The sequence below is a fragment of the Scyliorhinus torazame genome, chromosome 1 (genome assembly GCF_047496885.1).
Source record: "Scyliorhinus torazame isolate Kashiwa2021f chromosome 1, sScyTor2.1, whole genome shotgun sequence".
NCBI classification, from domain to species: Eukaryota; Metazoa; Chordata; class Chondrichthyes; order Carcharhiniformes; family Scyliorhinidae; genus Scyliorhinus; species Scyliorhinus torazame.
The window spans coordinates 328,990,529-329,006,578 of record NC_092707.1 but is presented as its reverse complement, the minus strand read 5'-3'; the positions used below and the strand labels follow the sequence as shown (position 1 = coordinate 329,006,578).

Sequence of the window (16,050 nt, the reverse complement as noted above, 5' to 3'; positions counted from 1 at the left end):
CACTTTTGGTTCCATCTTCCACTCCCTCATTTTCACACAATCCATCTTTGATTCTGCCTTCCTCTATTTCCATTTCTGGGGGTACAGTCTCCACCATGTCTACTTAATCCTTCACTCACCTCTATTCTAATCACCCAGATTCCCCCATCATTTGTCCAGAGAATGTCATCTTCCACCCCAGTGCTTCCAAAATAAATCTGGTTTTCGTGAGTCTCAGATTCTCCTCACCATCACGAACAAGGTCTTCAAACAGGTTTGTCCCATTTCCCACACTTCTATCTCTTCCCCTCCTTCCCAAAACCATGATAGGATTCTGTTTCAAGCATTGTTTGAACTTTAAACCAGGCAGCTCGACTCTGATTGGCCATTGGCCAAGGCAGTACCCTGTGGAACGAACCAGCAAATGACTTTCATTTATTTTGGTAAGCTGAAACAAGTGCAATGGAAATGCATGGCTCTGTTTATTATGTAGCTTCCAGTACACACAAATGTGCCATACTGCAAGTCTGATTGACAACTGGTTGAGAGTCTAATTTTTAGAACACTAAACTTGCATTATCTAGCAAATGTTGTACAATCTCAAAACATGTTTAAATGTAAAACAATGCTTGGCCATTAACAGTCAGTCACAATTAACTGGTTATCTATATCCCTCTGCAGATTTTCAGTGTCCTCTGCACACTTGGCTCTACCACTCATCTTGCTGTCAACTGCGAACTTTGATACATTACACTTGGTGCTCAACTCCAAATCATCTCTGTAAATTGTAAACAATTGCAGAACCAACACTGATCCCTGAGGCACACCACTAGCCATTGATCGCCACTCTTTGCTTTGTCAGTTAACAAATCCTCTACCCATGCCAATACATTACCCATAACACCATGTGCCTTTAGCTTATGCAGCAGCCTTTTGTACCGCACCTTGTCAAATGTCTTCTGAAAATCGAGATATACCACATTCACCGGTTCCCCGTTATCCACCGTGCTCATAATGTCCTCAAAGAATTCCACTAAATTAGTCAAACATAACCTGCCTTTCATCAACACATGCTGTGTCTGCCCAATGGGGCAATTCCTATCCAGATGTCACTCTATTTCTTCCTTAATGATACAGTCAAGCTTTTTCCCCACTACAGAAGTTAAGCTAATCAGCCTATAGTTATCCGCCTTTTGTTTATCTCCTTTTTTAAATAGCGGTGTCACATTTGCTGTTTTTGAATCTGCTGGAATCGCCCCAGAGTCCAGCTAATTTTGGTAAATTACCACGACCGCATTTGCTATTCCCCTGCCACCTCTTTTAGTACTCTGGGATGCATTCCATCAGGGCCAGGAGACTGGTCTACCTTTAGCCCCATTAGCTTGCTCTACACTACCTCCTTAGTAATAATGATCATTTCTAGGTTCTCACCTGCCACAGCCTTCTTGCCAACAATTATTGGCATGTTATCTGTGTCTTCCACTGTGAAGACTGACACAAAATATCTGTTCAATGCCTCAGCCATTTCCTCATTTCCCATTACTAAATGTCCCTCCTCATCCTCGAAAGCCCCAACGTTTACCTTAACTACTTTCATTTTATATATTTGTAGAACCGTTTGCTATCTGTTTTTATATTCTGAGCTAGTTTTCTCTCAATCTATTTTACTTTTCATTATAGCTTTTTTTGTAGCTTTCTGTTCCCAATCCTCTCCTTTCCCATTAATCTTTGCCACCTTGCATGCCATTTCTTTCACTTTCATACCCTCCTTTATTTCCTTAGATATCCATGGCTGATTATCTTTTTTCCTACAGTCCTTTCTTTTCACTGGTATATACTTTATCTGAACACTGAAAAATCTCTTTGAAAGTCCTCCACTGTTCCTCAGTTGTCCCACCATAAAGTCTTTGTTCCCAATCAACCTACCAACTCCTCCCACATCCCATTGTAGTCTCCTTTGTTTAAGCACAAGACACTGGTATTGAATTTTACCTTCTCACACTCCACATCTATATTTTAAATTAAACCATACTATGATCGCTCCTTTCGAGGGGATCCCTAACTATGAGATCATTAATTATTCCTGCCTGTACCAAGCTCCTCCCTCCCCACAATGTACCCAGCCCCGCCTCCCCCGACTTACACACACTTTACCGCCACCCCCACGCACACACTGTACTCGGCCCCGTACATCACGCACGCACTGTACTCGGCACCTCACCCCACACACGTACACTGTACTCGGCCGCACACAGCGCGCGCGCACACTACGCACTGCACACACACTACGCACTAGGCCCACACGCGCGCGCGCATGCACACACCCAGCGCGCGCGTGCGTGCACACACACACCCAGCGCGCGCACACACCCACCCAGCGCGCGCACACACCCAGCGCGCGCGCACACACCCAGCGCGCGCGCGCGCACACACCCAGCGCGCGCGCACACACCCACCCAGCGCGCGCGCGCGCGCGCGCGCACCCACCCAGCGCGCGCGCACCCACCCACCCAGCGCGCGCGCGCGCGCGCGCCCACCCACCCAGCGCGCGCGCGCGCGCACACCCACCCAGCGCGCGCGCGCGCGCGCGCACACCCACCCAGCGCGCGCGCGCACACCCACCCAGCGCGCGCGCGCACACCCACCCAGCGCGCGCGCGCACACCCACCCAGCGCGCGCGCGCACACCCACCCAGCGCGCGCGCGCACACACACCCAGCGCGCGCGCGCACACCCAGACCGCGCGCGCACACCCAGCGCGCGCGCACACACCCAGCGCGCGCGCGCACACACCCAGCGCGCGCGCACACACACCCAGCGCGCGCGCACACACACCCAGCGCGCGCGCACACACACCCAGCGCGCGCGCACACACACCCAGCGCGCGCGCACACACACCCAGCGCGCGCGCACACACACCCAGCGCGCGCGCACACACACCCAGCGCGCGCGCACACACACCCAGCGCGCGCGCACACACACCCAGCGCGCGCGCACACACACCCAGCGCGCGCGCACACACACCCAGCGCGCGCGCACACACACCCAGCGCGCGCGCACACACACCCAGCGCGCGCGCACACACACCCAGCGCGCGCGCACACACACCCAGCGCGCGCGCACACACACCCAGCGCGCGCACACACACACCCAGCGCGCGCACACACACACCCAGCGCGCGCACACACACCCAGCGCGCGCACACACACCCAGCGCGCGCACACACACCCAGCGCGCGCACACACACCCAGCGTGTGTGTGTCTTTTTCATATACATAAGTAGTTTCTCAGTGATAAATTCCACCACAGCATCTGCCAATCCATTTAATACAGCATCTGAACTAAGTTACATATTAATCAAGCAAGAGCATGAGGAACAAATTCCAATAGCCACTGGATTTTTTTTTTTTTTTGCAGCATAGTTAGAGTACTCAAAAAATCTGACAACATTAGATTACAGCAGAAATAGTCAATTATATTGGGCTCTTCCCTCGCCACTCATGCAGATCCTCCTCATCAACAGTCCAAAACAAACATGTATAACACTGAAAGAAATTGGTACGTCCCATTCGACTTTTATCTGAATGTTCTATTAAATCAACTCGAAAATGAACAAGTATACTGCAACCAACTAATTTGGACTTTGTTGAAAACTCTGTCGACTCCAAGAACTTTATTAACATAATTTACTGCATGCACACTCCCATCTACCAGCTGGCTGCAAACCCCATTTGAACAAAAATGTAAAATTGACAAAATTGAGGCTACGGCCTTTTCCCAGCACCTTAACTTGTATTGCAGCAAAAAGGCAGTTTCCATAAATAGACAAAGTTGTCTTGAAATGAAAAGTTACAACTTTATTCAAGCTGCAAGCCTATTAATCACCCCATATTTACACTGGCAACCACGTTACCTGTCCATAACATTATAGTTAAAATTAAGAGTCAGATTTACGTTGTACGGTAATACAAAGGAACTGCTAAACAAAGCGAGCTGCTGACAGTAAATTGTGACAGAATTCTGCCAGTTGCAGATCTATCCAGATTATTATTTGTTTTTGTGCTTTTGTTTTTGTGCATTTTTTAAAACCAAATACATGCCTTGCTGATTTACTAAAATTGTTTTACGGGCAGCTGGCTGAGATCAATATGTCTAAGAATCTAAACCCCTAGCTAATATGTAAATAGAATCTCAAAGGGAACTGTCCAATCTCTGTTTATGTGGATTACTTAAGAAGCATTGGAAGCAAACCAATTTCTGTATTTACCATTCCACACAGCGGAAGCCTCTCATCCACCATTAGAAATGTTACTTGATTCTATGGGTATTAAAAATTAAAATCAGTAAATCTGCACAGCAGTCCTTGTGCCCTTGAATTTCACTTTGACTGAAGGAAAACAATCTGATCTTCCCTTACATTAGTTTTTCATTTCCTTTCTCACCACAATGCTACACAATCAAAGGCCAACAAAGGACACTGTCGGGTTCATTACTTATTTGAAAGCTTTTGATCAAAGGCACATGGTCTAACTTATTTACAGTACTCGAGAAAACTACTGAAGGCTTTAAGATTTTATTGCTTTAAAAGAAACACAATGAGTTCAGCTTTATAAACTATTTTACTCATGCTTTCATTAATCTCACCTCATAATGACGTGATTCATAGCTTTCAGTTTAAATATTAAAATTGTCAGTGTGTTTTCAGTCAGTTTACGGAGTCAAATGTTCCTCAGGCCCCACTCCATTATTATAAGTAAGGCAGCACAGTGGTTAACACTGCAGCCTCACGGCGTGAAGGTCCCAGGTTCGATCCCAGCTCTGGGTCACTGTAAGTATGGAGTTTGCACATTTGCCCTGCGTTTGCGTGGGTTCGCCCCCACAACCCAAAGATGTGTAGGGTAGGTGGATTGGCCAAGCTAAATTGCCCCCTAATTGGAAAAAATGAATTGGGCACTCTTAAAATTATAAATATTGACAGGACTGGCAGTATTTCTGTGGGCCAATGTCAGAGAACCATAAGATAGTGTGTTACAGCGCAGGAGGCCAATCACCTTGTCCTGTCTTCACTGGCCCTCTGGAATAGCAATTCAGCAAGTCTTACTCCCATGCTTTCCCCATAACCCTGCACAATGAATCTGCCACCACCATTCAAGACAGAGAGGCACAGTGGTTAGCACTGCTGCCTCACAGCACCAGGGACCGGGGTTCAATTCCGGTCTTGGGTCACTGTCTGTGAGGACTTTGTACTTTCTCCCAGTGTCTGTGTGGGTTTCCTCCAGGTGCTTCAGTTTCCTCCCAAAATCCAAAGATGTGCGTGTTAGGTGGATTGGCCATGATAAATTGCCCCTTAAGTATCTCGATGTGTAGGTTAGGCTATGGGTTACGGGGATACGGGAGAGTGGGGAAGGGTCGGTGCAAACTCGATGTGCCAAATGGCCTCCTTCTACACTGTAGGGATTCTCGAATTCTCTCAGGCACTCCGAATCCTAGTCACTCACCGTATTAAAAAATATGTTCTCATAGAATCTAGTGCAGGAGGCATTCGACCCATCGAGTCTGCACCGGCCCTTGGAAAGACCACCCTACCCAAGCCCATGCATCCACACTATCCCTGTAACCCAGTAACCCCACCCAATCGTTTTTAGACACGAAGGGCAATTTATCATAGCCATCCAGAGGAAACCCACGCAGATACGGGGAGAACGTGCAGACTCCGCACAGACAGTGACCCAAGCCGGCAATCGAACCTGTGACCCTGGAGCTGTGTAGCAACTGTGCTAACCACTGTGCTACCGCGCTGCTCTCATGTTACCTTTGGCTCTTTTACCAACTGCCCCATGCCCTCCAATTCTTGACCTCTTTGCCAACGGAAACAACTTCTATCTGGACCCCTCTACAGGATTTGCCTTTAATAAATCAGTGCTGCATTTCCTTAATTAATCCACCCTGTCAAAATGAATTTTGGCAGGGATTTTCTTTTCTAAAGGTTTTCCGATCACCAAAGTTAAATTGACTAGCCTGTTGCCGTTGGGTTTGATCCTTGTACCCTCTTTTGAACAAGGGTGCAACATTTCCAATTCTTCAGTATTCTTGCACCACCCCCACATTCAAGGAAAATTGGAAGCGTTATGGCCAATACCTCTGCCATGCTTCCTTCAGCATCCTTGGATGTATCCCATTCAGTCCTGGTGAATTAATCACTTTTAATAGCTGCTAGCCTTTCCAATGCCTCCGCTTTATCAATTTTTAACATATTCAGTATGTTAATCACGTCCTCCTTAACTATGACTTTGGCAGCATCTTCGCCCTTGGTAAAGAAAGATTCAAACTACTGCAGCCATGCCTGCTGCCTTCACTCATAGATCCCTTTTGGTCTCTACTTAGCCCCAACCCTCCTCTGACTGTCCTTTGATTATTTTTTATACCTGTAGATGATTTTAGGATTACCCTTTATATTATTTTTAAATATGTTTAGAGTACCCAATCCATTTTTTCCAATTAAGGGGCAATTTATTGTGGCCAATCCACCTACCCTGTACTCCTTTGGTTTCTAGGGGTGAGACACATGCAGACACGGGGAGAATGTGCAAACTCCACACCGACAATGACCCGGGGCCGGGATCGAACCCGGGTCCTCAGCACAGTGAGGCAGCATTGCTAACAACTTTGCTACTGTGCCGCCCCGGGATTACCCCTTATATTAGTTGCCAGTCTTTTCTCAGTCTTTCTCACCCCCACTTATTTCCTTACTCACCAGCCCCTCTGAACAATCGACAGTCAGCCTGGTTCTTATGTATCATCACCTGGCATGGGCCATAAGCACCCTTTTCCTGCTTCATCTTACTGCCATATCTTTTTAGAAACTGTCCACAATAACTTCAATAATTTTCTTAAGCATTTATCTGTGCACAATCCAATAGTCTTTTAAAAAATAGAAAGATGGAACAGGAACCCAAATGTAATCAGGTATAACAGTAGAAATTTCTGCCAAATGTATCAGAAGCTGTCAACCGGGCAAATACAAGTTGAGTGGCTAGCACAGTAGATTTTTTGGTTAAAAAAAACTTTCATGCCACAATTGCCACACCTGAATTATGAACTAATGAGGGGGAGCTTGTGCAAGAGGAGTGGGGGAGGTAACAAGTGTCCAGGGCAGGGAGAGGACCAGGGATAAGGGAACGTGGTAAAGGAGAGTACGTACAGTGCAGTGTGGAGAGTAGGTGTGGGTGGAAGGGAGCGAGGGGGAGACAAAAGGAGCATATAGAAGGGTCTGGGTGGCAGCTTGCTTCCAAGACAGAACGGCAAAGTGTGAGACGGCAGGCCAGCAGGAGAATCCAGGAGGCGGGGTGGAGAATGGGGTGTGGGTGAGCCTGGCTGGCGGGGCATGGATTGTGGAGTTCACAGGGTGTGGGGTTGAGGGCAGTGCACACCCTGACTGGACATGGGGGAGGGGGAAACACATCATGCACTGGTGGAAGGTTAACATATGCAACAGGGTTTGGTAGGTGGGACTGCACGCCAACAAATTTTGGCGGGAGGGAGGCCACATGACAGGGTTTGGAGGAGCTTGGCACTCAAGAGCATGTGGGGTGAGGAGTGAAGGCACATTTGCATGGCAAGGGTTGGAGGCAGCATGCTCTCGACAGGGAGTGGTAAGTGAGCAAGTTGCAGGGGGATCGGGCACACTGCAAGAAGTGGGTAGCCACCACATGGCAGGGGTTGGGGTGTGACGCATGGGTGAAAGGACAGGTGTGCTGGCACAGCAGAGAAGGCACAGAGGGTGGGCACTTGCGTGCAGAGGCTAGGAAGGAGAGCACTGGTATGGTCAGAGATGTAAGAAAGGGGAGCGCACATGCAGCAGGGGACCTGGGGGAAAGGTGTGAGCATGCACTGTGGGGTTGCATATGTAACAGAGCTGAGTCTTTGTCAAAGCTAGAGGGAACTGGAAACTGTGAGATTAATATTGTTGCTGGGGTGAGTTTGGAGCAGTGGGCTGGATAGAGGGTCAGCAATAGGTAGCCAGAAACAGGCACTAGCAATGATGTAGAACCTTTCCAGACTTCAATACGTCCCAAAGCACTTCAAAGCTAACGATGAACCAGACTAGAACAAGAGGATGTTACTTCATTTATTTGGCCTGTCCAATGAAGATTTTAGTAAATAGGTTTTTTCCCCCCCATTTTTTCTCATTGATTTTCTCCCTCCTTCGCTTGAAAGTACTGACTCTTTACTTGCATTGCTCCATGAGCCCAACAATTCCTCACTCAAATGGTCAAGCCCAATCCAGTCCTCACCAAAAATGCACAGGGATCATTGGACAGTGTTCAGGAGTAGAACTGCTATCAAATATTCCTCTTGGTACCAGGAGTGGCAGTCCTCACTCAAATACCACAGCAGAGGGGAATTATTTCAGCAAATTTATTAAAACACTATCATTCCATTAAAAAATGTTGATTGACAAAATATTGTCACTACATATCACTTCAACATTGCAGAAACAAATACAGAACAGCAAATCATGAATTACTTGCAAGGTTGCTACTGAATCAAATCATGTGTCAAGCATTGCAAAGCAACCAGAAAAAGGTTTGAAACATTATTTGTGTTTATCTCAGGGTTAAAGTTATGTAACACCCTCAGGCTGCTTTATCATATTAAAGACATTTTCTTAATAAGAAGTGTATATGTTGATTATTGTTAAGTGACTGCTGATGGAATACATAACAACCAATATCAGAGTGTTATTAAAATCTATTAGTCCACAGAGACATTCAGCAAATAGTCACTAACAATGTTGTACAATTAGATTTGATAACCAGAAATTGTCTTTCATATATTTCACAGCTATTTTTATTCATACACTTATGTAACTGCAGGCACTGTACAATTTATGCAGAATTCATTAGTTACATAATCAGATGAATAGGTTTATAATATTTGGGTAGCAGATTTATTTGCATTTTAACATAAAAATACTCATAACAGCATTTTAAATTTCAAATGGGAAACATGGATTGTTTCAAATCACTTGCATTTATGCAATGCTTTTGACATAATAAATATCTCGAGGTGCTTCAAAGAAATCAAAGCTGAGTAACAATACGAGAGCTGTAGAGATGATTAATAACAAGGTTGACAACATTGATGTGGAAAAGGCTTCTGAAGGTTAGAAATGAGGTTTAGGAAAAGAATTTGAGGGGAAAAGGCAGACTGGTTAATGCTGTGCCAAACTGTGATAGAAAAGGGTGTGGAGGAGAGTGAAAGCATATAGTAGAGGCCCTGTAGAAGACCAACAACTTACATTTGTACAGTACCTTTAACATAATAAAACTGCTCCTGTGAACCACCAAGAGACTTGTAAAACAAAGTATGACACGGAGCCACAAAGAAAGAGGTCAGGTGACAAAAAGCTTGGTCAAAGAGGTAGGTTTTAGAGAGTGTCTTTATGGAGGAAAGTAAGTTGAGGTGGAGAGGATCAAAGGACATAGACTGAGAGGTAGAGGTAGAAAAGCCAAGAACATTATATATGAATATGGAAGCTGGTGAACCCGAGAGAGGGAGACAAGTGGGTTGTTAGTACAGTGTAAGTTGCAGACAGTGAAGTTTATGTTGCAATTCACACAAGAAAATGGGGAAAATAATGCATTCCATCACATTTTTGCTGTAAGCAATTTCAGTACAAATACATAAAGGAAGGAAATATCATGGGACACATTGGAAAGAATCATAGAATCACTAGTGCAGAAGGAGGCCATTCAGCCCATCGACTCTGCACCAACCCACCGAAACAGCACCCTACCCATGTCCACTCTCCCATCCACCTCACCCCACAAAACCCTGGACACAAAGGAGCAATTAGTATGGCCAGTCCACCTAACCTGCACATCTTTGGACTGAGAGGGGAAACCAGAGAACCCTGAGGAAACCCACGCAGACACAGGGAGAAGATGCAAACTTCACAGAGTCACCCAATGCCAAAATTGAACCCGGGTTCCTGCCGCTGTGAGGCAGCAGTGCTGACCACTGTGCCACTATCAAAAAGATGGATGTAAGCTCACCTCTGAGAAATGATAATTAACATCCTTTTTTTTTATAAATGTATTACATGCTTTCCTTGAAATTACACCTGGGAGAGGCATTTCTTCCCACAGTCCAAAGATGTGCAGATTAGGTGAATTGGCCATGCTAAATTGCTCCTTTATGTCCAAAAGGCTAGGTGGGGTTACTGGGTTATGGGGATAGGGTGGAGGCATGGGTTTAAGTAGGGTGTTTTTTCCAAGAGCTGGTGCACTCGATGGGCCAAATGGCCTCCTTCTGCATTGTAAATTCTATGATTCACAATTCCAGCATCTTAGACACAAATCAGTATTCTATATCAGTAACAAAAACAAATATAGTTTTTATTTCATGGTAATAGATTTTATAAAACTGACTGAAAATCAATTGTTAGAGCTGCATGGTGGTGCAGTGGTTAGCACTGCTGCCTCACAGCACTGAGGACCCAGGTTCATTCCCAGCCCCAGGTCACTGTCCGTGTGGAGTTTCCACCTTCTCCCCATGTCTGTGTGGGTCCCAACCCCACAAAAAGATGTGCAAGGTAGGTGGATTGGCCACAATAAATTGCCCCTTAATTGGAAAAAAATAATTGAGTACTCAAAATTTATTTTAAGTTAATTAATTCACAATATCGAGTTTTTACATTCCATTACATTGAACTGTCATCTGTGTAGTAAAATTATGCAGTTGTAAAAATTGTATGCGTCAAATTGCTCAATGTACTGAAGTGAATGAGAAACAATATCAAACAAAAAATAATGTGCATATTTGGATATAGTCTCAAGAGATGTCATCTTAAAATGGAATCCCATTACTTTTTTTTTTAAAAAGCACTACAATAAGGATCAAATCAATAATTTGATGATGTTGAAGATTGCTAAATTAACTTAGTTTAGTTGAGTAAAGGGTAAACACCTTTACTGTAGGAAGTAAATCATAGGCAGATGTGAGAGAACCTGGTGAAAACATGAATTTCAATGCTTCTCAATGAGAATGGGGAGTAAAGTTTCCATACTTCAATACTATTGTAGATTAATATGAATTATATTGGTGCAAGGAAGATACTTTGATGAACGAGTCAGGGACAGGGCATAATTTGCAAATCATAATAAATTGATGGGTAAGGTGCAAAAAAAGTCTCTAAATGTTCTAACTTATATTGGTGTGTCAAGTATTAAAATCTCGTGCTAAGTACAAAACATGTGTGGTCTGTAGTTGATCTCTAAACCTCGTTATTTTGATGGATGAACCACAGTGGTATCTGAACTTGATATTTTGATGGGCGAGTGGGGTTGCTTTCTGAATGTGTTGCTGTCCAAAACTGGGTACTTTGATGGCCCCTCTTCGAACTTCAACACTTAGTAGGTGAATGGTGATGTCATTGTGTGATCTCTGAACATTTGATATTTTGATGGACGAGTAGAGGAAAATCTTTGAACCCAGATATTTGGGTGGGTGAGTGATCTCTGAATCGTCGCGTTTCGATGGCGGGGGTTAGAGAAAGAGCTCGAGGGGAGCGGGTATTCTCTGAAACTTGGTACAGTGCTGCTGTAACCAGGAGTGGTCCCTGAACCTCAATGTGATTGGCGAGTACGGGTATTCTCTGAAATTCAATATTGTGATGGTTAGTTTCTGAACGTGGATATTTCGAGTTGGGGTGCTTTTAACAGGAGGTGCTTTCTGAACATCGATACTTTAATCTGTAGGTGGTGGGTTATCGTCAAACCTGGGCATTTTGATACCCTACTGCAGGTCGACATTTTGATCGATTACCGGGGGGTGGGGTGGGGGGGGGGGGGGGGGAGGCAGTGTTTTCTGGTTAAATTAACAGGATTAGTGCAGGGATCTCTTTACCTTGGAGGGGTGGGAGAAGCAGAATCTCGACCGGGCTGCTCCGACTCCTGAATTGCGACGATCCCTGCGACCTTTTCTGCCTGGCCGCTTTCCGCACGGATTTCCTGGTAAAACCATCCACTTTTTCCGCCGCTGTCACCACGGCTGCCGCCGCCGACATCTTCTTAAAATTAAAAACTGGCGACCACACACACGGACAGGGGAAATTGGGGGGGGGTTAGAGAAGCAGCAGACGATGAACCGTGTATATGTGAATTGGATCCAATAAATGGTTTAAAGTAACCGTAGGGACGGGTAATGGGGGGTTGGTTAGAGGAGCAATTTTTTTTTTTGAAGTGCAGGCAATAATACGGAGAAGTTAATGTTGGCGGTGAGGGCCGGAGCTCAGTCCCCCAGCCCCCCGCGGCCTGCTCCGCTCCACTGGCCCCCTCTCCTGGGAGGGGCTGTCGGCCGTTTCCCCCCCCCAACCTTCCGCCTCGCCGCCAACTGGAACTGGGGGCTGACTAGCACGCTGTCAATACCCGCGACTTGTCGCCGTCCCTCGCAATCACTCTCTGCGTGTCCATCAAAGGACGGGGGCTGCCAACCGCGGATCAACAACGGTGACACTTTTTTTTTTTCAACGGCCTACAACCTGCTCGAGGTCAATCGTGGCTTTAATTTTTTTTTTCTGGGGCGGGAGGAGAGCACCAACTGTCGCCGCCTCCCTCACGCGCGCGCGCTCTCCGAAACACACCGATTGAGTGAGGTTCAGCCAATCTCGTCGAGCGGAAATGTGGGGGATGGCTATGATTGGCGTGCGGCCCCACCAATCGGGAATCGAGAAACCGCATTCCTCGAGCGCATCCCCGCAGTTGTTGTCGTCATCTAGCCAATCGGGAGGGCCCAGGGGCGGGGCGAGGGCCACCAAGTTCGGTTGGCGGCGGCCATATTTGTTCTGAGGGCATGTGACGAGTGTAGCCGATGGGATTGGCTGTTGGGTTGTGACCGCGGCGTGTTGTTGTGGGTCTGTGCGCGCGAGAGAGAATGAGCGAGCGAGCATTAGGAGGAAACTTCTTGGATTTGAACGATGTACTTCTGCATCGTTCGGTTTGCGACTTTATGTCTCTATTCTTTGAGGTGTTTTGCGCCCTAGTTACGGACGGCATTTGGTTTCCCCATTCTTATAAATCGTTGAGGTTACATTTTGAAAATGCTGAATTAAATGTGCGCAAGTTTCTTTGTCGGTACACAGGCTGTCTTGTCCAGTGACATCTTGTATTTGGGATACCTTATTGGACATGTCCTCTAACAGGCTCAATTACTATTACCTTTTAAAAATTAACACGGTAAGCTTCACAAAGTTAATACCGATTTTAATTTCTTTCCAGAAAGCAGTGTACTTGATTTCTATAAATCAGATGAAAAATAGTTGATGCATGAACACATCTTTCGGGCACAGACTTTGTCTTTTCGATAATTTTATTAATGCAAAAGCAAATTTACAAAAACGTCCACTGTTACTAACTCGAGGTTACTTTTTGGCCGTGGAGTAATTTTACATTTAAAATGTTCAATCTTTTCATAAAATCATAATTGAAGGCATTTTAGCTGTACATAGAGATATTAAAATTATGGGTCTATTTTTTATCATAAACTAAAAAAATAATAGATCTAAATATCAAGGCATGTATAGAATTAAGTAAAATTTGTGTCTATTGATCAGCTGCCCGTTCTGGTCCATCGTTGTTCCTGCTGATTTTCTAACAATTCCTGTCACTGTTATGCCTATGAAATATAAAAACTGAAAATGCTGGAAATACTCAACAAGTCAGGCAGGAGTTATGGAGAGTTAGCATTTCATGTCCGTAGTCTTTCATCAGAACTAATCTGATGAAAGGTCATTGACCTGAAATGCAAACTGTTTTCACTCTCCACAAATACTGCATGACCTGCATATTTCCAACATTTTCTGTTTTTAATTTCAGGTGTTTCCAGTGGTTTGCTTTTGTATTAAGATTGCTATGTTACAATGCTGATTTAGCTCACTTGGCTAGACAGCTGGTCTGTGATGCAGAGTAAGGACAGCAGCATGAGTTCAATTCCTGCACCAGTTGAGGTTATTCATGAAGGCCCTGCCGTCTAAATCTTGTCCCTCACCTGAGCTGTGCTAATCCTCAGGTTAAATCGGATCCCTATGGTCACCTGGGACTATGGCGACTTTTACAATGGAGTAAAAAGAAAATGAAATTATACACAGAAATTCTTGAAAGATATATAGGTTAGTAAGCATTTGCCAAAGAACAGGTTATAATATTTTGGGTTGGTCCCATATTCCATAATTCTGAATCAAGTACATCACTTGATTCAGAATCCAATCATCCAAAAAGAATTAATATAACTTATCTTTCTACTGTGGAACACTGCTTGAATCAAGCATAAATGTCATATATTTGCGTGAAGTTGTAATAAACATACAGCTATCAAAGCATATACAAGTAAAGGAAAATGTATAACAACAAATAAAATAAGTTGAATCTTCTTTGATACTTAGTGATGATTTCTGGCCACCGTTTCTTCATTATAGGTCAATGTACCTTTGTACAAGTCTGAACCTTTGCCGATCTTGTGACTACCTCCAAAATACAATATCTGTTACACGAGCACCATATTGTCTTCCCCTGGATTAGTCCTCCCAGAAGCATCATAGACTAACTTCCATTTTGACATTTTTTTAAAATCCAGACAAAGAAAATGTGTATTGGTGGCTCGATTGTTAGAAAATCAGCAGGAATAACGATGGACCAGAACGGGCAGCTAACCAATAGACACAAATTTTACTTAATTCTATACAAGCCTTGATATTTAGATCTATTATTGTTTTAGTTTATGATAAAAAATAGAAAATAATATTTATTTAGAAAACTTTAATATTAAGATAGTCAAATTAAAAATATCCACTTCAAGCAAAATTCACATTCTTTTAGAAAAGTGAAAGTTATTATCAAAAAGGTGCCTTCTTGGGAAGAATGAAGATTAGAGGCCTGGAATATAACTCTTCAGAATTGAAGATCCATCGCTTCTCGGCCTTTTGGCTAAGATCAAGTGTAGTAGCTTTTTGGCTCAGATCTGGTATGTCTCTCTTGTAGAGACCATGAATTGGATTCAATTTGAATCTGAATTGGCTTTTGGAGCAGGCAAGGAGCTGAATTAGGGGTTCTCCCCTGACCACACTCTGAGCCCTGGCTTTGTAACTCAGAAAAAGTAATTTAAAAAAAAGAATTGAAGAACCACAATCATGCCTGGATCAGACACTCGAACCCAAATTTTTAATTACCTCAAGGAAAGTTTAAATGAAATATTTGCTAATCTCTTCAAGTAATCAAGCAAAACTGCAGAAAATTAATCTGACATTGGTATTTTTGTGATTTGTCCTGATGAGTGCAAGACAAAAAGCTTCGACAAAATGCTTAATTTTGAATATTGCTGAAAAATTACATTTCCATTTTCCACATTTTTTATCATCTCAATTTATACCTCTTATGTGGGAAGTAATCAGACTAGAAGGGCAATAAACAATGGGATTACCATACGCAAGATAGCAATAGAGAAGTAAGGGAGAAAACATAATTTGCTGGTGAGTGACATGCAGTATAGGACACTAATTCAATTCCACTTTCTGTGTACCACTGCTTGCTGTCCTCCAATGGGGACATTCCAATTTTGGAAGTGGAGAAGGGCAATTAAACTGATGCAGGACTGCCTGTAGAAGCTTGGAGTGTATTTACTGCGGGAAAGAAGACGAGGAAGAGCTTTATTGAGGTTTTCAGGATTATGAAGGAAAGATTAAGGTAAACCCAGTTAAAATTGACATAATGATTGGTATTGTTGGTGAGAACCATTTTAACATTGAAGCCAACCAGGTGGACTGCGATAGGTTTTTAGAGTCCTGTACATTTCCATATTCCCATGTCTACCCTGGTACCTCTTACCGCTGCAAACTAAATATTTCTTTGGTTCCTTTTTGAAGGAGTTAATCCATTTGACTTCCAGGACTTGTGAATCAGTTCCATATAGTTCTGGTTCTGCAGGAGAAAAAAAAAATTCCAAACTAGTTTAACCCGAAGATTGCTGACTTTGAATTTCTATTGTCTAGTTCTGGATGATCAGCTAAATCAAATAA

At 44.2% G+C, this 16,050-nt stretch overlaps 1 protein-coding gene and 1 pseudogene across 2 annotated transcripts in view; one reads left to right on the top strand and one right to left on the bottom strand.

The window, feature by feature from the left end:
- Positions 1 to 12,613, bottom strand: part of ppp2r5a (protein phosphatase 2, regulatory subunit B', alpha isoform) — a 367,942-nt gene extending 355,329 nt beyond the window's left edge. Inside the window, exon 1 of one of the 2 annotated variants that reach the window (XM_072508692.1) lies at positions 11,889 to 12,613. In XM_072508692.1, coding sequence (XP_072364793.1) covers positions 11,889 to 12,048 — 160 coding nt within the window. In that variant the 5' untranslated portion in view covers positions 12,049 to 12,613. The remainder of the gene's footprint in view (positions 1 to 11,888) is intronic. The other variant, XM_072508683.1, reaches the window with a different exon arrangement.
- A 2,329-nt stretch (positions 12,614 to 14,942) lies between these two features.
- Positions 14,943 to 15,101, top strand: LOC140430888 (U2 spliceosomal RNA; annotated as a pseudogene).
- The last annotated feature ends 949 nt before the right edge of the window (positions 15,102 to 16,050 follow it).